Source organism: Lepidochelys olivacea (assembly GCF_965140295.1).
Source record: "Lepidochelys olivacea isolate rLepOli2 genome assembly, chromosome: 1".
In the NCBI taxonomy this organism is placed as follows: domain Eukaryota; kingdom Metazoa; phylum Chordata; order Testudines; family Cheloniidae; genus Lepidochelys; species Lepidochelys olivacea.
In genome coordinates, this window is record NC_140411.1 from 311,851,654 (window position 1) to 311,871,864 (window position 20,211).

The window sequence follows — 20,211 nt, forward strand, 5'->3', positions numbered from 1 at the left end:
GGGAAAGTTTTTACTGTATAACTAGCCAGCACATTAATCAGGGTGTTCTGTAGCATCTTTCACAGGGGACAAGATTAACAATTTTGGCTTTCAATTCACACTCTTTTGCGGTGAGCTACTCCACAGTGTTAATAAGAACACTGTCAAAATGGTCTAGAAAAATGAAATGTTAAAGTTTAAACTATCAGTGGAGTGAGAAGGAAACTTAAGATGCTTCTATTTAACATTAAATATAGAGGGCCAAATTTTCCACTGTCTGCACCTTAAGCAGCCATTTATACCCATGGAAAGCAAATGCTATATGGGAAGCATTTCACACTAAATTAGCCTGGCTCCATTTTTCATACTTTTGAACACCTACTTCATACAGCTGTAAATAAGTATCCAGAGTGCAAGGCAATTGAGAATTGGGCCCAAAGAACTGTCATTCTATCCAAAAACTTGAAGCACAAAACTCAGGAGTGAAGCAAACCCACTCAAAAAACACAAACAGGAATATCTGTGAACAGGAACTATTGTATTTTTCTCTAAATATAATATATCAGTCTGCTCATCAAGTTTGTTAGATAAACATTGTTCAAACATAGGGTCAAATGCTGGCCTCATTGAAATCAGCCAGGAAAGTACTGTTATTTCAATATCATCAAGATTTGGACCACAAACTGTAAAATCTGAATTCTTCTCTCAGATACTCTCTACTAATGGTGTGTGTATATTCTATAGAAATGTACAACATATTTTACAAAATGGATCCTTGAATAAGTTTTCCTGTGGTGTCCTGTTGGACAGTTCAGAGAAGCCACAACGACTGGCAGTGTGAATTCCCAGCACTTCCAGAGAACTCATTTGTGCTATTTGACACTGAAAGGACAATAAATGGTCACCATTCTACAGTGTGTGCATTAGATATAGATATGATATTCTTTTTGATCTGTATAGAATATCTTTTAACATTTACTCACTTGAAACCAAGGAAAAGCCATTGGAGCCAGACCCAGGAGAGCAACATCATGATAATAGTGATGGGGATGCAAAGTACAAACCAGGACCCAAAATTGATGCACTGGCAACCTGGGTAGCGTCTGAATGAAAATAAAATAGGCTTAAATTAGGCATTGCAAGAGTAATCAAACCATATGTAAAATGCCATCAGGCTCTGCTGCAGCAGGAATACTTGGGGAAGGCTGCTGCTATCAGCTGCCTCCAGTGAAGCAGGAATCTTCAGCCAGAGACTGTCAATGGCCTGCTCTCACCTCACTCTCCCATCCTGTCCCATGATGATAATGGCCATTAAAGTAACTGGGCTGCTCATACCTCTGTGTCCAACCCTCATGCCATGAGCACTGAATATCAGAGCAGCAACAGAAGACCCCATTGCTCACTGGATTGAAAGAATTAAATATCTACTCTGTGGTAAAGGCTCCTCATGGCTCATGGGGATGGCGGTGAAGGAGGAAGGGCCATTAGGACTCTGGGGCAAGAGGAGATGGGAGGAAGAGAAGGAAGGGCCTTTCTCTGAGAAGGGGTAGTGGTGGAGGAAGATAGGGCCTTACGGCTCTAAGATGGGCAATGGAGATGGGAAGGCAAGAATTGGAGGGAAAGGGCCAGTGCACATTTAATAACAATATAATTGCTCATAAAATGTCCAAGAACATTTGCTGGGTTGGAACCTGTGGGACAAGTGGGTGGAGCCCTGCGATCTCATTGGGGCCCCATATAATCTGAACCCACCATGCAGGTTTTCAAGTCAAAGGGCCACCCAGCCACAAAGACCCCCCACCTGCAGACCTCTAAGGAAAGTAGAGTTGTTGTGGGATTTTCTGAAAGAAAAGGACTGGCTGTTGCAGGAGATGGAGACCAACTGGGACCAACACTTACTAATGTGTTTTTATTATTTTTAGAACATTCTTAAGCATTTATATGATTAATTCTGGATACGGCCTGACTCTTCCTTGTGGAGTTTATGGACGGGTCAAAGTCAATTACCTGACTATGTTTGCAATAATCTAGGGAATTTTCAGTGGGCCAAACAGAAGGAAAACAGAGGTTCCCCTCTGCAGGATCATCCCTGTTGAGCTGTAGGGGCAGGAGTCAACCTCCTCTGTGGCACCATCTCCAGATGCCCCTCCCTGGGACCAGGCATTTGTAGTTGGATAAGGAGTAATCTGTGGGTAGCACATCAACCCAAGCCTACAAAAAGTTAATGAAATTTAAGGCTTCATCACCCTTTCTGTGGCTTTCCTCTGCATTTGGTAATCTGCCTTAAAAGTGGGTCTTGGGACAACCACCAGCTGAAAGACTCTCTTTACTTACAAACTCAACTTGCATTTGATATTGAAATCACTGAGACACAATGAATATGAAACGCCACAATGCTATTTTAACTGTACTGTAACAAAGTGGCCAACTCTAGAACCCTGCATAAGGATGAAAGGCTCCTTTGCAGAATCATCCTGTTATCAGGTTTTCGAATTGTCCATGACAGTATAGTGCAAAGATCTGTAGACAGGTCATACTAGTGGGGCAATTCAGTTAACTTCCATCAGGATATAAATGGGTTTGGAGCCTCTCTTGGAGCAGAGGAAACTAAGCATTTAGACAAAAAAAAGTATGCAGTGAAAACCCTGGGAACAGCCAAGCTAAGGTTGAGGAGAAATAAAGCTTGAGATTTATGATTAGTAAATGCACTGAAGGATGTAAAACTGGATGATGTGTATCTATACTGTTTTCCTAGGATGGATGGGGAACAACGCTGCTTACACACACTTGGAAAGACTGCTCAAGTCTAGGGGAGTTGGAAGATAGGCTTTGAGCCAGTTTCCTTCCACCTGAAGGAGATGAAAGATGGCAATGCCTGTCCCTAACTCCCAGTGTCTTGGGGACCTCCTAGGCTGCTGGAAGAAACTGGTTCCTAGCAGAATCAGTTAAGTGATTGTACATTAAATGCATGAGCACTTAGCTGTTGCTACAGATTTCTGGAAATTTGCAGGAACCCCTACAGACTTACAAAGGTCCTTCCTGCAGGGCTCAGTCTCATTCAGACAGCCCTGTGCATTAAGGGCTACACTGCAATCTCAATCTACTCTGCAAAAGGGGCAGCATGTCATTGTGTTGCCCCACAAGCAGACTCTGTGTTATAATTTGGTTCCTACTTTCCCCACTGCTCCATGGGAGAAGTGATCTGCACCAGACCTTTTCCTAGTGCAGTTTGCTTCTCCCCCTCCTTCCCGTACCAGTTCAGCTGTGGTGGCCAGTGTATTGTGGGGTAAGAGCCAACTCTCCACTCCCCACCTCCCATCCCTGATCACTGGCACTGGAAGGGTAGCAGCAACCCATCAGTGGCTGCTCTCGTCTCCGCATTGCTATGAGTGTTACAAGTAGCAAGCACAGGGGAATGAAAAGAATGTTTACGCCTCCTTACTTCCCTGCCTGAGTATGCAGCAAGGGTCACACACTGGTTCTGAATGAGAAGGGTTTCAAATGTTTTAGCCAAATCTCATATTCCACACAGCTTACTTATACCCACTTTCAAAGCCATTACAATGACAGGAGATCATTATTTATCAAACTCTTATTGTTAGAAAAATAGTACACATATGTGGAGTATGATTCATGCTGTTGGAACAATGAAGAATGAAAGTCACATGTTCAGAGTGTCTCCATGCCAAATCTACCTACCTACCCTCCTGCTTTGGTGCCAGAGCTGCTCATAAAACATTGTACAATTTTTTTTCATTTATTTATTTTTAGTAGTGTCAACCATATTCTTTCCCAAACTCTTCTTGAAAATGGTTGGACTTTTTTCCTCAAAATGTCCAAACTAAAAAATACACATGCTTGGTCAGAGAGCAGACCCAGAAAATTTCAGTCTTAAAAGATTAAAGTTTGAGAAAAGTTTTATACAAATGAAAAAGGAGCTTTTAGATGAAAACTCTTAGACTATTTATGACTTCCACTGTGTGCTACAGATTTGATTTTACAATCTATTAAACAGGTTTTAGGGTTTGAAAACACTGTCTTCAGACTGGTGCAAATGAATGGAAAATCAGCGTTAGGGCTGAATCCTCAGCTGTGAGCAAGAGCAGGAATTGGCTGTGATCTACCTAGGACGAGCTGGGGACCAAACTATCCCATAGTACAAGTTAGAGTAGCCACAGGTCTGCTCTAAATTATGCTAATTGGAACAGTTGGCACAGGAGCAAAAAAGGGCAGTGCACTTTGGCTCCACTCCAACATGTTTCTTTCTATCCTAGAGGCTGAGAAAGCAGGTGGTTCCCTCACAGCAGCAGAATGTGCCGTGTCCAAATATAAAACTGATTTTAAGTCCCATTGTGATGATGGAGACGAGGAAATAGACCTTAGCTGGAGCCTTAGCTGTTTTGGTTTGTTTGTCTGTTGTTTTTTTTAATCTAAATGACGGTAAAAGTTCTGTAAAAGCTCAATTTTCAATTATGCCAGTTTTAACAAAACATAGGGGGCAGTCAGACATTATTCCTACTACTTAGAAATCACATTAGCCCATTAGAGACATTTGGGACACAAAGTGAAACTGACAAAATTATCATTGCTATCACTCAAAGAGATCCCAAATTAGTATCAGGGAGATAAAATGGTGCTGTCACAGCTGCTTTGGAATTAAAAGGCAATAAAAACTTAGCTCCAATTCTATTTAGGAATGAGCAAACGTCTCTTAGGGCCAGAAATTGTGCCATTGGTTATCAGTATTTACACGGAGTGGTACCTAACTCCTCAAATAAACCCACCTGTTTCAATGGGAAAATTCAAAGAGTAAAGTATTATTCAATTTGAGGAAGGATGACAGAAGTCTGGCTGTCATTTTGCATTTGTAGAATGAGTCCTTGCTACCTTCCCTAGTGCAACTGCATGTACGCAAATCAGATATCATCATGGAATTTCATTGTATGTCTTATGGGAAAACAACAAAATCATGATGCCAGGCATTGCCAAGTCATAGTATAAAACTCCAGACTATAACACACTTGGGGGGAACCAGCTAAGAGTACAAAAAGTAGTATCTGGACTTCTGGGTAACAGGTACAGAAATAACTTGGTATCTCTTACGTATTGAACTGCTCAGCAAAAATCAAATTTGTTGATGTTCCTGTGATTGTAGTCAACCCTCCAATGGTAGAAGAATAAGCAATACACAAGCACATCATTTTGCACATCATCTGGTCTTTCTGGTTTCTGTATTTCCTTCCTGTCTCAGCTGGGGGCAGATTCTGCTCAATAAGAATACACATTGATTAATGTATGAGAAAGGTTCATCTGACATCATAAACTCTACATAAAAAACAGTGTCTTTAAGAAGCAACCAGCTTTCAGTATTTCCCAGCATTCCACAGGGCTCTTTCATTTGCTAGGAGTATTGTCATATGCAGCATTTGTTGGTGCCTAGGACTATGGTTAGGGCCCTACCAAATTTACCATCCATTTTGGTCAATTTCACAGTCATGGGATTTTAAAAATAGTAAATTTCATGATTTCAGCTATTTAAATCTGAAATTTCATGGTGTTGTAATTGTAGGGGTCCTGACCCAAAAAGGAGTTGGGGGTGGGGTTGCCAGGTTATTGTAGGGGGGGCTGCGATATCACTATCCTTACTTCTGCACTGCTGCAAGTAGCGGCGCTGCCTTCAGAGCTGGGCAGCTGGAGAGCGGCAGTCAGGGGCCAGGATCCCAGCTCTGACGGCAGAGCCACCCCCAGCAGCAGTGCAGAAGTAAGGATTGTATGGTATTGCCACCCTTATTTCTGTGCTACTGCCTGCAGAACTGGGCCCTCAGTTAGCAGCTGCCACTCTCCAGCCGTCTAGCTCTGAAGGCAGCAGTGCAGAAGTAAGGGTGGCATGGGATGGGGTATTGTCACTCTTCTGTGCTGCTGCTGGCAGGGCACTGCCTTCAGAGCTGGGTGCCTGGCCAATAGTCCCTGCTCTCCAGCGACCCAGCTCTGAAGCCAGCAGTGCAGATGAAAGGGTGGCAATATCACAATCCTCCGAAAAATAACCTTTCAACCCCCTTTTGAGTCAGGACCTCCAATTTGAGAAGCTCTGGTCTCCCCTGTGAAATCGGTATAGTATCGGGTACAAGCACACAAAAAGACCAGATTTCACAGGGGGAGACCAGATTTAATGATCCATGACTTTTTTTTTTTCATGGCCATGAATTTGGTAGGGCTCTAACTATGGTAATAGAAATATTACAGAGAAGAGTTTTTCTCTAGTTTTTCTCAGTCCTTACACAGGTACAATTCCCACTGAAATTAATAGTCCAGAACAAGGATGAGTAATAACTGATTAATAACTTCAGGATTTGGCCCACAGACATTTCAAATTCTGGGAAATCCTGACTGGATGGTGATGTGCACTGGTTGCCTTTTGGTGGAATGTACTAATTTATTCTATTGTGGGTGGAGCTAAAATTCCTCCTTAGAACTGCTGCCTAGCCATTCGGTCCCTAGTCGGTAGCGGTGCATGGGATTCTTCCGTCCTAAGTGCAGGACTCTGCACTTGTCCTTATTGAACCTCATCAGATTTCTTTTGGCCCAATCCTCTAATTTGTCTAGGGCCCTCTGTATCCTATCCCTACCCTCCAGCGTATCTACCTCTCCTCCCAGTTTAGTGTCATCTGCAAACTTGCTGAGGGTGCAATCCACACCACCCTCCAGATCATTAATGAAGATATTGAACAAAACCGGCCCCAGGACCGACCCTTGCAGCACTCCACTTGACACCAGCTGCCAACTAGACATGGAGCCATTGATCACTACCCATTGAGCCCAATGATCTAGCCAGCTTTCTATCCACCTTATAGTCCATTTATCCAGCCCATACTTCTTTAACTTGCTGGCAAGAATACTGTGGGAGACCATGTCAAAAGCTTTGCTAAAGTCAAGGAATAACACGTCCACTGCTTTCCCCTCATCCACAGAGCCAGTTATCGCATCATAGAAGGCAATTAGATTAGTCAGGCATGCCTTGCCCTTGGTGAATCCATGCTGACTGTTCCTGATCACTTTCCTCTCCTCTAAGTGCTTCAAAATTGATTCCTTGAGGACCTGCTCCTTGATTTTTCCAGGGACTGAGGTGAGGCTGATTGGACTCCTTCTTCCCTTTGTTAAAGATGGGCACTACATTAGCCTTTTTCCAGTCTTCCAGGACCTCCCCCAATCACCATGAGTTTTCAGAGATAATGGCCAATGGATCTGCAACCACAAACACCAACTCCTTTAGCACCCTCGGATGCAGCGCATCCAGCCCCATGGACTTGTGTTCGTCCAGCTTTTCTAAATAGTCCTGAACGACTTCTTTCTCCACAGAGGGCTCATCACCTCCTCCCCAAGCTGTGCTGCCCAGTGCAGCAGTCTGGGAGCTGACCTTGTTTGTGAAGACACAGGCAAAAAAAAACATTGAGTACATTAGCTTTTTCCGCATCCTCTGTCATTAGGTTGCCTCCATCATTCAGTAAGGGGCCCACACTTTCCTTGACTTTCTTCTTGTTGCTAACATACCTGAAGAGATCCTTCTTGTTACTCTTAGCATCTCTTGCTACCTGCAACTCCAAGTGTGATTTGGCCTTCCTGATTTCACTCCTGCATGCCCGAGCAATGTTTTTATACTTCTCCCTGGTCATTTCAAAAGTCCAGTCTTCCACTTCTTATGTGCATGTAATGTGTATTTAAATATCTACGTATATATGTGTACATATAAAAATATAAACATTTAGATAACAGTGAGAGGTGCTATGTAAAAACTAGATTAGATGGCTAGGTTAAAATTATGTTAATTAGCATGTACTAACTGCATGATTTTTTTTCTCAAAATAATCGCATCTTAAATACCTTTTCCTTTTCAATCTTGCACACAGTGTGACCCTCACCATTGTTGTATCTGGAAAAAAAATTCCTTACTGTAATAAAAGAACTATTTTGCTTAAACAAATTCTTAAAATATGAATGATGAAATCCATAAATTGTACCCATGAACTTCTTTTGTTTTCTCTTTCCAGTCACTATCTTCACAGTCATTAACACTTTCTGTAAAATATTAGTGGAATTAGAAAGATAAATACTGCAATTTAGCTGGTCACTTTCAAACTGAAGAATGAGGGTGGATGAATATCAAAACTGTATCTATGCACACCATCAAGTTCCAATGCCTCATTGGTGGATCCAGTTGCATAATTCATCTCCAAGGCATCGACTTCTGCTTCGGCACCCATGATCTGCTGAGCTACAGCCTCTACAATTGGCATCACCATAGCAGCAGTAGAGGTGTTGCTAAGCCACATAGACAAGAAGCCACAGCTAATCATGAAACCCAGCGTAAGCCTGAAATGAGAAATACTTCAGTCTTTGACTGTTCCAGTCTATTACTGTTCCATTAACCTCTGCTATCAGCATCCAATTCAATACAAAAGCATAACTTTTTCGGCATAAAAATTGGGACGATAAAAAACACCAGTGTTAAGGGCTGTTGATTTGATTGTGATTTTTTTAATATATTAAAGAAGAGTTATTCACACAAATTGCTCTCCCTAATGACTAAAGGCAACATTTTCATTTAAAAATAGAAGTCCTTTTTCATGATAGAGACACAAAAAAAAATGAGTGGGCTAAATTCAGGCCCTGGACAAGTAGATGCTCTCTCTGCTTGTATTTCTGCCCATTTTTAATAGCTGTGATAATACAGAGTTGTACTTTTTTGACTGTAGAACTTGCTAATTTACAGTCTAATCCCAAACACTAGAATGACACTCATGGACCTCACAGGGCTTTGGATTAGATCTTCAGTTAGTCTCTTGTAGGAGTTGTGTGAGAAGTGGGTCTCCAGGACCAGGAGGCATTTGAATGGGGGAAGAGGAGTGGCTTTGAGGAAGACCAAAAGCTCTGGTAACAGATTTTTTTTATACTGGAAAAACATACAACCTTAACAGAGCTAGCAGCAACTGTAAGAAATAAAGAAAAAGAAGACATTCACTGACAGCTGCTTTGAAACAATTTCTTATTAACTTAATACATTTGATGGTCAGATGTTCAAAGGATCATTCAATACATTGGAGAATTAACCTATTCCCAGTAGTTCCAGTGATTAAGAGCTGATGATTCACTGATCTAAAAAATAACAGAGCATGTCCTAACCTGTTCAACCTCAATTTTTCCTAATCTGTTCCACCCGCAGTATTTCAAGTGAGGTTTTGTATGAAATCTTGGATGACGGCTTCATTTATAACGAATAATAAAGCTAATACCCTTTTGCCATATAACAATGAGAGGAAAACCCTGTTTGCCTTACTCACGCAATTCGTCCCTGTGGGCTACATCCTCAGCTGGAAGTGAAATACGGTGCAATTGGTGGTGAGGTGGTGAGGTGCAAAGGTTACTCTATACGATCTCTGTGTTTTTTTACTAATCTTGGGGCCAACAAGGGAGTGGCCCAGTCATGAGTGTAATTTAGAGTAGCCTCAAGGCTATTCTAAGGTATGCCATGCGAAGCTGTTCATGGCCCTCAGGGGCCTTTCTGGATGCCAAGAAAACCAAAGCACAGTGCAGCTTGGCCAGACCTGAGGATGGAGCCTACTGTCTGTTGAATTCTTGAATGAAATCCTGGCTCCATTGAAGTCAATGCCAAAACTCCCATTGACTTAAATGAGACCAGGATTTCACCTCTCGTCTGTGTTGAGGTCTAGGGCACAGTTCTAACCTGAACTCCAGGTCAGATGGTGCACAGATGTCACAACTGATCATTTAAAACACAGCTAGCCTGGTTGACTAAGAAAGCATCTCCACCCTGTATGATTTTGGCCTGCATACGAAGTGGTGGTACTACATCTCAAACTATCAAGGTTGTAGGCTTCTCTGTATTTTACTTGTGACACTGCATCTAAAAAGCTGTATTTGAAATGCAAAATACATAGTACAAAACTGGAGGGGATTTAGGGAAGAAGAAAAAATGGGCAAACACAGCTTTCACTTCTGTGGCTTTATAGTCTTCCCTGTCAGAGAAACTGCTGTGGTTCCTATATGCAAGGGCAGGGCTCGGGTGCAGGCTGCTGCTCAGAGGAACAGAGAGCTCAGCACAGAAAGCTTGTGCCTGGTAGTTTGCAGAAGGCATGTGAGAGTTGGGCATGAGCTGGATGGGGCTGAAGGTGAGGCTCGAGGAACCTCCACTACTTAGAACTTTCTCAAGAGGAGGTGGTGGTTTAGCGGTGGGGTGGGGTCAGGGCAGAACTGCTGCAATCCTCACGGTTTCAGTATTGCCTGTGGAATGTCTACCTCCAGCTTGAGGGCAGGATTCCTTTCTCCATAACTGCACAGGGGGCTACCCAGCCGAGTCCTCAGCACAGCATTCAGGTCATCTGCCATGTTACTAGACTTCAGCCAAGATGAAAGGACTGGCGAGTGTGAGTGATTAGGAAAGATTAAAATAGCTAATGTGCAAAGCTTGGCTAACCAATGAGGAGGGGAAGATACAAAAGCTCGGTACAAATATTTGAAGGGCATGAACATCAAGGAAGGAATAGAATTCTTGAGGGGGCTCAAGGAGGGTAGTTAAGAGTAATGGGAGAAAACTGAACACAGTAAAATGTAGAATAGCAGGAAGATTTTTCTAATAATAAAACCTGTCAGGGAAGAGAATAGTTATTAAAGGAAGTGGTGGAAGGCCCATTTAAGAAATTATTGAAAACTATGGCAGACAAAGCATTGGAGAATAGGGATAATTCTGCACTGCCAGAAGGAGAGATTAGATGATCTAATAGGCATTTTCCACCACTAATATCTGACTTCTTTTTGTCTGGCCTTTTAACGTCTAGCTTTTAACGTCTGTTTCTTAAAGTAAGATTATGAGAATCTCATATTCTGGGGAGCCAGACTGACACAGCACATTTCCTGTCCAGTCTTACTGAGATGCTGATGGAGGCCTCTACTTCACCCAGAGCCTTCTTGTTCAGAAGCCAAGGGTAGCGTATTCACTTCATATGATATCGCTAGCTCATTATCAAGAGATGAATGTGTGATGAGTATTTTCAGTTCCTTCACCGCATCATCTGACCATTCTGAGGCTATGACTACACCCACACCCCTGACCAACAAAAACCCCACACCCCTGACCAACAAAATTTACACTGACAAAAGTGCTAGTGTAGACAGTGCTATGTCAGTGGAAGAGCATCTCCCGCTGATGTAGCTATTGCCACTCATTGGGGATGGTCTAATTATGCCAGCGGAAGAGCTCTCTCATGCTGGCATAGAGCGGCTACACAGGAGACCTTACAATGGTGCAGCTGCAGTGGTACAGTAGTGTAGACATAGCCTGAGTTGGAGAAGTTCAGTTCTGTTTGGTACCTGCTTTCTTCACAGATAATGGCAAAGAGGAGGCTCGGTCTAGAGAGCTGAGGCTCTCAATTTTCTTTTTGTATGTTTTCCCCCCTCTCCTCCACCTTTCTTATTGTCCTCCCTACCTTAAACTGTGAACTATTAGGGTTGAGGACTGTCTTACAGTAGATTTTGAAAGTGCCCAGAACACTGCAAGTACTTCTGAAATACAAATTACTAATAATAAGCATGTTACATGACTCTTCAGTTGTGGGCTTTACAATCAATCATTAAGAAATATGAGTCTTAAATACATTCACAAATTCATAATATATTTGTTCTGAATATTACTAGTTATTGTGAATATCAGAGGCATTAGAAATAGAACTCATTCATACCCTACCTATCCCTATAATTAGAATTTCAGCAAAAGAATAATGTTTCACCTACTATAGTTCAATCAAAGCATTTCACATATTTTCATTTTATTTCAGCAGCAAAAGGTGCCTGGAACAAAACACTACCCCTCTGTAGGCAATTATTTCTGTACTACCAAGTTTTTCATGAGCATTACCATATTCCAATGTAGTATTTAGTACATACCATGCAGGGTTCACACCCACCATCATCACCATTTTCAAAGCAATTCTCTTGTGCAAATTCCATTTTTCTATTGATGTGGCCAAACAAATTACTCCAGTTAATAGCAAATGAAAATCTTTGAAATAAGCAGACGCCACCTGAAATCAAAAACAATTTCTTAATGAAACAGGTGCTTTTTAGCTATCATTTTTAATATGACCAAATAAAAAATATCAGCCTCAGTAGAAACAAGTTAAGGCATGCATTGAAAAATGTGCTGGAAAGGTCCCATTTTGTTTTAATTAGGTCAGTGTTATCGCTTAAATCCATGTGAATCACTGGGTACATGGAGTTAAATAGGTGTGAAACAATGGAAGAAAGAGGATAAGTAAGGCTGTCAATTAATTGCATTTAACTCAGGCGATTAACTCAAAAAAATTAATCACGATTTAAAAAATTAACCAAGATTAATCTCACCGTTAAACAATAGAATACCAATTGAAATGTATTAAATATTTTTGGAGGTTTTTCTACATTTTCAAACATATTGATTTCTGTTACCAGACAGAATTCAAAGTGTACAATGCTCATTTTATATTATTTTTATTACAAATATTTGCACTGTAAAAATGGTAAACAAAAGAAATAGTATTTTTCAATTTACCTCCTGCAAGTACTGTAGTGCAATCTCTTTATTGTGAAAGTGTAACTTACAAATGTAGATTTTTTTTGTTACATAACTGCACTAAAAACAAAACAGTGTACGAAATGTACGAAATGTACGAAAAATAACTGCATTCAAATGTAAAACTTTAGAGCCTACAAGTCCACTCAGTCCTACTTCTTGTTCAGCCACTCACTCAGACAAACAAGTTTGGTTACAATTTGAAGGAGATAATGCTGACCACTTCTTGTTTACAATGTCACCTGAAAGTGAGAACAGGGTGTTCGCATGGCACTTTTGTAGCCAGTGTTGCAAGGTATTTACATGCCAGATATGCTAAATATTCATATGCCCCTTCATGCTTCGGCCACCATTCGAGAAGACATGCTTCCATGCTGATGATGCTTGTTAAAAAAAGAATATGCTAATTAAATTTGTGACTGAACTCCTTGGGGGAGAAATTTGTGACTGAACTCTTCTGTTCTGTTTTACCTACATTCTGCCATATATTTCATATTATAGAAGTCTTGGTTGGTGACCCAGCACATGTTCGTTTTAATAACACTTTCACAGCAGATTTCACAAAGTGCAAAGAAGGTACCAATGTGAGATTTCTAAAAATAGTTACAGCACTTGACAAGAATCTGAAGTGGTATCCAAAATCTGGGAGGGACGAGGTGTGGAGCATGCTTTCAGAAGTCTTAAAAGAGCAACACTCAGATGCAGAAACTACAGAACTCGAACCACCAAAAAAGAAAATCAACCTTCTGCTGGTTGCATCTGACTCAGATAATGAAAGTGAACATGCGTTGGTCTGCACTGCTTTCGATAGTTATCAAGCAGAACCCATCATTATCATGGACGCATGCCCTCTGGAATGGTGGTTGAAGCATGAAAGGATATATGAATCTTTAGTGCATCTGGCACAAAAATATCTTCCGGCACCAGCTACAACAGTGCCATGCAAATGCCTGTTTTCACTTTCAGGTGACATTTTAAACAAGAATTGGGCAGCATTATCTCCTTCAAATTGTAACCAGACTTGTTTGTCTGAGTGATTGGCTGAACAAGAAGTAGGACTGAGTGGACTTGTAGGCTCTAAAGTTTTACATTTGAATGCAGTTATTTTTCGTACATAATTCTACATTTGTAAATTCAACTTTCATGATAAAGAGATTGCACTACAGTACAGTATTAGGTGAACTGAAAAATACTATTTCTTTTGACAGGTTTCAGAATAGCAGCCGTGTTAGTCTGTGTTCTCAAAAAGAAAAGGAGTACTTGTGGCATCTTAGAGACTAACAAATTTATTTGGGCACAAGCTTTCGAAGTGAGCTGTAGCTCACGAAAGCTTATGCTCAGATAAATTTGTTAGTCTCTAAGGTGCCACAAGTACTCCTTTTCTTTTTACTATTTCTTTTATTTTTCACAGTGCAAATATTTGTAATAAAAAATAAATATAAAGTGAGCACTGTACACTTTGTATTCTGTATTGTAACTGAAATCAATATATTTGAAAATGTAGAAAACATCCAAAATATTTAAATAAATGGTATTCTATTATTGTTTAACAGCACGATTAATCCTGTGATTAATCATGATTAATTTTTTTAATCACGCAATTAATCGCGATTAATTTTTTTAATCGTTTGACAGTCGTAATAATAAGGTTAATGATGTAAGCAGCCTAAGATCATCAAGCACATTTCACATATGAACTAAGCTAAAGGTGAAAACCTGCTGCATTAGTCCATTTGATCTTTAATTCATCCAGCTACCTCTCCATAGCAAACACTTTGAGATATAAGGATTTAGGACATGATCCTACAGTGCCTGTCACAATGGTGCCTCAAGCTCAGGACTGTTCACATGTTTAAATATTTTTCTGGTTTGAAATCAACTGGTATCTATTCCCACTGATATCAAGGTAGGCGTTATTGGGCTCTTAGCATGTCATATTTCTGATGTAATGTAGTGTAACATTAATAACACTTTGCATGTCCATAGCACTTTTTCATCTATTGATCTCAAAGCACTTTGCAAAGGGAGATACATTTTATTATCCCCATTTCACAGATGAGACAACTTTGGCTAGGAGATGATGCCTGCAATAATTTGTGCTGGCTTCTGCTGCAGGTTTGAGCATGAGATGGAACCAATTGAATATATCTCGGTCCAGAAAAACACTTAAGCTGTGTGCTTAACTTTGAGCATGCGAGTAGTCCTGAGCTTGAGGTCCCATTGTGATAGATGCTGCAGAAACACATAGTAAAAACAGCTGATGAAATTGCAGCATTACGCCAGTTCTTTCTTTGGGGATTCCACAGTTTATGGCTATATAATATGTGAAGCGTAAGAAGATGGGGAAGAAGAGGAAGGTTACCTCCTTGGATGCCATAATACCAAACAATGGGAACATTAAGGCAGGAAGTAAAGCTGAAACAGCCAGTGGCAGAACTTCTGTGAGCCAAAAGATCGCAACCACAAACAGCGTGTATGCACATTCTGCTTCCTAGAATACACAAGACATCATTAAAAACAAGATTGGCTTCATCTGGCAAACAATCCTACAGTTGTATAGGGGACCAATCCAAAGCCCACTGAAGTCAATAGAGCCATTCAAGCCTCAGAAGTTGCTGGCCTGAAATTACTTCATACATTTAGTTTAAGTGTGACAAAGTTCTTCCTCTACCTTGGTGGGTCTTGCGCTTATTGGCGGATTTGCTCGCCTTGCAGCTTCACAGCAGCCCTTAGTTTGGCCGTTTTCATGAACCCACAGTCCAGGTCAACTCCTCCTGTGTCTGACCAGGAGTTGGGAGGAAACCGGGCCCACGCTCTACTCCGGGTTCCAGCCCAGGGCCCTGTGGAATGCAGCTGTCTAGAGTGCCTCCTGGAACAGCTGTGCGACAGCTACAACTCCCTGGGCTACTTCCCCATGGCCTCCACCCAACACATTCTTTATCCTCACCATAGGACCTTCCTCCTGGTGTCTGATAATGCTTGTACTCCTCAGTCCTCTAACAGTCCGCGTTCTCACTCTCAGCTCCTAGCACCTCTTACTCCCTGCTCCTTACACGCACACCACAAAGAGAAGTGAGCTTCTTTTTAAACCCAGGTGCCCTGATTAGCCTGCCTTAATTGATTCTAGCAGCTTCTTGATTGGCTGCAGGTGTTCTAATCAGCCCGTCTGTCTTAATTGTCTCCAGAAGGTTCCTGATTGTTCTGGACCATTCCCTGTTACCTTACCCAGGGAAAAGGGACCTACTTAACCTGGGGCTAATATATCTGCCTTCTATTACTCTCCTCTAGCCATCTGCCCCAACCCTGTCACATATTCCCCCCCCCCCGCCGCTCAACACTTTGGGGTTAGGCAACTTGAGACGTCAGGTAGTGTAATCGTGACAAGCCATCTGCATTGCTAAGGTGGCTTCCAGCCTGGTGTTGTATGGTGAATTGGAAAGGTTGTAGGGACAGGAACCATCTGGTCACCATTGCATTCTTCTCTTTATTTCGCTGTATCCACTGCAGGGGTGCATGGTCGGTCACAAGGGTAAACTGTCGTCCGAGAAGGTAATAACGTAGTGTGTCCATGGCCCATTTCACAGCGAGGCACTCTTTCAACCACAGCAAACTTCTGCTCTCTTGGGAGGAGTTTCCTGCTGAGATAGAGGATTGGGTGTTCTTCATCTCCGACTGTCTGCGATAGGACAGCTCCCAATCCTACTTCAGATGCATCTGTTTGTAAAATGAATTCTTTGTTGAAGTCTGGGGCTATAAGCATGGGGTTACTGCAGAGGGCTGTCTGTAGATCCGTGAATAGAATCATAGAATATCAGGATTGGAAGGGACCTCAGGAGGTCATCTAGTCCAACCCCCTGCTTAAAGCAGGACCAATCCTCAATTAAATCATCCCAGCCAGGGCTTTGTCAAGCCTGACCTTAAAAACTTCTAAGGAAGGAGATTCTACCACCTCCCTAGGTAATGCATTCCAGTGTCTCACCACCCTCCTAGTGAAAAAGCTTTTCCTAATATCCAACCTAAACCTCCCCCACTGCAACTTGAGACCATTACTCCTTGTCCTGTCCTCTTCTACCACTGAGAATAGTCTAGAACCATCCTCTCTGGAACCACCTCTCAGGTAGTTGAAAGCAGCTATCAAATCCCCCCTCATTCTTCTCTTCTGCAGACTAAACAATCCCAGTTCCCTCAGCCTCTCCTCATAAGTCATGTGTTCCAGACCTCTAATCATTTTTGTTGCCCTTCGCTGGACTCTCTCCAATTTATCCACATCCTTCTTGTAGTGTGGGGCCCAAAACTGGACACAGTACTCCAGGTGAGGCCTCACCAATGTCGAATACAGGGGGACGATCACGTCCCTCGATCTGCTCGCTATGCCCCTACTTATACATCCCAAAATGCCATTGGCCTTCTTGGCAACAAGGGCACACTGCTGACTCATATCCAGCTTCTCGTCCACTGTCACCCCTAGGTCCTTTTCCGCAGAACTGCTGCCTAGCCATTCGGTCCCTAGTCTGTAGCTGTGCATTGGGTTCTTCCATCCTAAGTGCAGGACCCTGCACTTATCCTTGTTGAACCTCATCAGATTTCTTTTGGCCCAATCCTCCAATTTGTCTAGGTCCCTCTGTATCCTATCCCTGCCCTCCAGCGTATCTACCACTCCTCCCAGTTTAGTATCATCCGCAAATTTGCTGAGAGTGCAATCCACACCATCCTCCAGATCATTTATGAATACTTTCTCTGTGGCATCTTTCCACTTCACTATGTCTGGACCCCGGGTTTTTATCAGGTCTGTCAGGGGACTCGCTCTGGTAGGAAAATGGGACTAAATCGTCGGTAGTACCCCACCACCCCCAGGAATACCCGGACCTGCTTTTTCTGATTCGGCCGGGAACAATTTTGGGTAGCCTCTAGTTTGTTTAGTTGGGGCTTGATCATGTCCCTTCCTACAATGTAGCCAAGGTATTTAGCCTCTGCTGGGTTGGCTGTGAGGCCAGCCCATCTTAGCATGTCCAGAATCACTTCCACCTTTTCTAAGTGTGTTTCCCAGTCGGGGGTGTGAATAATCACATCATCCAGGTATGCCGCTGCATAACTGGTATGGGGCCATAGGAGCTTTTCCATAAGACACTGGAAGGTGGCAGGTGCCCCATGCAGTCCAAAAGGAAGGACAGTATATTGAAACAGACCCTCTGGTGTAGAGAATGTCATCTTTTCTTTCACATCTTTGGCAAGGGGAATCTGCCAGTATCCCTTTGTTAAATCAAGGGTGGTCAAAAATCTGGCATTGCCCAGGCGGTCAACTAACTCGTCGATACGGGGTATGCATCGAATCTGGATATCTCATTCAGCCGGCGAAAGTCATTACAAAATCTAGTGGTGCCATCGGGTTTGGGCAGCAACACAATCGGGCTTGACCACTGACTATGGGACTCTTCAATGACTCCCAGCTCCAACGTCCTTTTTACCTCTGCATTGATCTCCCTTTTTGCCGCTGGGACCCAATAGGGTCTTAAAGTTACCTTAAAGGGTCTGTGATAATGTGGTGATATGCTTCGGTGGTCCGACCTGGTTTGATTGAAAACACATCCTGGTATCGGTTGATCATCTCAGTTACCTCCTTCTCCTGGTTTGGCGTCAGATCAGTGGATATCCTGATCTGCTCCTGCATATTATTTCCCTGGATCGGGGTCTCTTGGGCCACTACACACACCTCTCGTTGGTGCCAAGGCTTTAAGAGGTTAATGTGATAAATTTGTTCTTGTTTCTGGAGTCCTGGCTGCCGCACCTTGTAGGTTACTTCCCCCATGGGTTCAACCACCTCATAGGGTCCCTGCCATTGGGCCAAAAGCTTGCTTTCTGCCGTGGGTACCAACACCATCACCCGATCCCCTGGTTGGAACTGTCGGACTTTTGCCTGGCGATTGTAATGGGTTCACTGGGCCTCCTGCGCCTTTTCCAAATGTTCCTGTACAATAGGAATGACCCAGGCTATCCGTTCTCGCATCTGCAAAACATGGTCAATTATATTTCTCCCCTCATTGGGTTCCTCTTCCCAGATTTCTTTTGCGATATCTAGTATACCACGGGGGTGGCGTCCGTATAATAATTCAAAGGGGGAAAACCCAGTTGAGGCCTGAGGTACCTCCCAGATTGCAAACATAAGGTAGGGTAGTAGGGTGTCCCAATCCTTCCCATCCTGACTTACCACTTTCCTTATCATTGCCTTGAGGGTTCGGTTAAACCTTTCTACCAGCCCATCAGTCTGCAGATGATAGACTGAAATTCTCAGGGTATATATATGGAGCAGCATACACAGGTCCTTCATTAGCTTCGACATAAATGGGGTACCTTGGTCTGTTAATATCTCCTTTGGTAGCCCCACTCGGGCAAAGATCCCCACCAACTCTTTAGCTATCGTTTTAGAGGTCGTGTTCCGCAGGAGGACGGCTTCTGGGTAGCGAGTAGCATAATCCAGAACGACAAACATATATTGGTGGCCAGGACTGTCTTCTCCAGGGGTCCCACTAGGTCCATGGATATTCTCTCAAAGGGGACCTCTATGATGGGAAGGGGTTCTAAAGGTGCCCTCAAGTGGGGACGGGGACTGTGCAGCTGACACTCCGGGCAGGATGCACAGTACCTCCGCACTTCTTCATGTACTCCAGGCCAGAAGAATAGTCGCAGGACCCGAGCCAGGGTCTTCTCTACCCCCAAATGCCCCCCCCCAAAGATGACTATAGGCCAGACTTAAAACAGCATTCTGGTGTTTTTGAGGTACTAGGATCTTCTGTACCTTCTGCCCCTGTACTGGTGCAACCCGGTATAAGAGATTCTTCTTCATTATGAAGTAGGGTCCTGGTCTCTGGGTTTTCCCTTCCACAGGGACCCCATCTATTTCGGTCACCTCCTTCCTAATGTTGTCATACCTTGGGTCTTCAGCCTAGTCCCATCCAAAATTTCCTCTCCCGGGGCTACTCTGCCCGAGATCTAGGGGGCCAGTCTCTGTTGCCTCTACTGGTTCTGAGGCGTTAGGGTGTGGGTCAGACTCGGGTGCTTCTCCCTCCTGGGTAACATCCTTCTCAGCTGCTCGGGTCCACCTACCTACGAGAGCGACCCTCTGGCTTACCCAGGCACGAAGGTCTGGCGGTAGTCCTCTCATGTACCAGTCGATGACCAGAACCTCTAGTATTTCCTCCGGACTCTGGGACTCAGTTCGTAACCACTTTCGTGTGAGATGGATGAGGTCATATAATTGGGACCGTGGGGTTTTGTTTTCCTGGTACCTCCACTCATGATATCACTGGGCCTGCACTGAGGTCATTACCCCATGTTATACCAATAAAATAAAAACCAGCAGCATCTTATTAAAGGGAAAAAGGCAAAATGCCACATTTATTGTGAATACAGAAAGAATCATAGTAAGCAGTTAGTTATAGCTATAACATTCCATTCAATTTCATATTTATTCACACATTCATTCATACACACACACACACACACACACACAGGTTCTGCAAGGTTGTTATCATAGTTGCCAGCCTTAGAGTTGCTCATGCCAAGCCACTGCCCAGGTGGCCTGGACATGAAGAGGGAGCAGGACCTTGTCAGATGCT

At 43.0% G+C, this 20,211-nt stretch overlaps 1 protein-coding gene across 3 annotated transcripts in view; it reads right to left on the bottom strand.

The window, feature by feature from the left end:
• Window positions 1-20,211, bottom strand: part of SLC13A1 (solute carrier family 13 member 1) — a 73,871-nt gene that overhangs the window by 37,758 nt on the left and 15,902 nt on the right. Inside the window, exons 3-10 of one of the 3 annotated variants that reach the window (XM_084616740.1) lie at window positions 16,067-16,236; window positions 14,961-15,089; window positions 11,935-12,071; window positions 8,159-8,346; window positions 7,995-8,052; window positions 7,858-7,906; window positions 5,083-5,243; window positions 963-1,082 (exon numbers count right to left, since the gene is read on the bottom strand). In XM_084616740.1, the coding sequence (XP_084472866.1) occupies window positions 963-1,082; window positions 5,083-5,243; window positions 7,858-7,906; window positions 7,995-8,052; window positions 8,159-8,346; window positions 11,935-12,071; window positions 14,961-15,089; window positions 16,067-16,236 (1,012 nt within the window). Of the gene's footprint in view, window positions 1-962; window positions 1,083-5,082; window positions 5,244-7,857; window positions 7,907-7,994; window positions 8,053-8,158; window positions 8,347-11,934; window positions 12,072-14,960; window positions 15,090-16,066; window positions 16,313-20,211 lie in introns of all 3 variants that reach the window. The other 2 variants (XM_084616741.1, XM_084616742.1) reach the window with 2 other exon arrangements.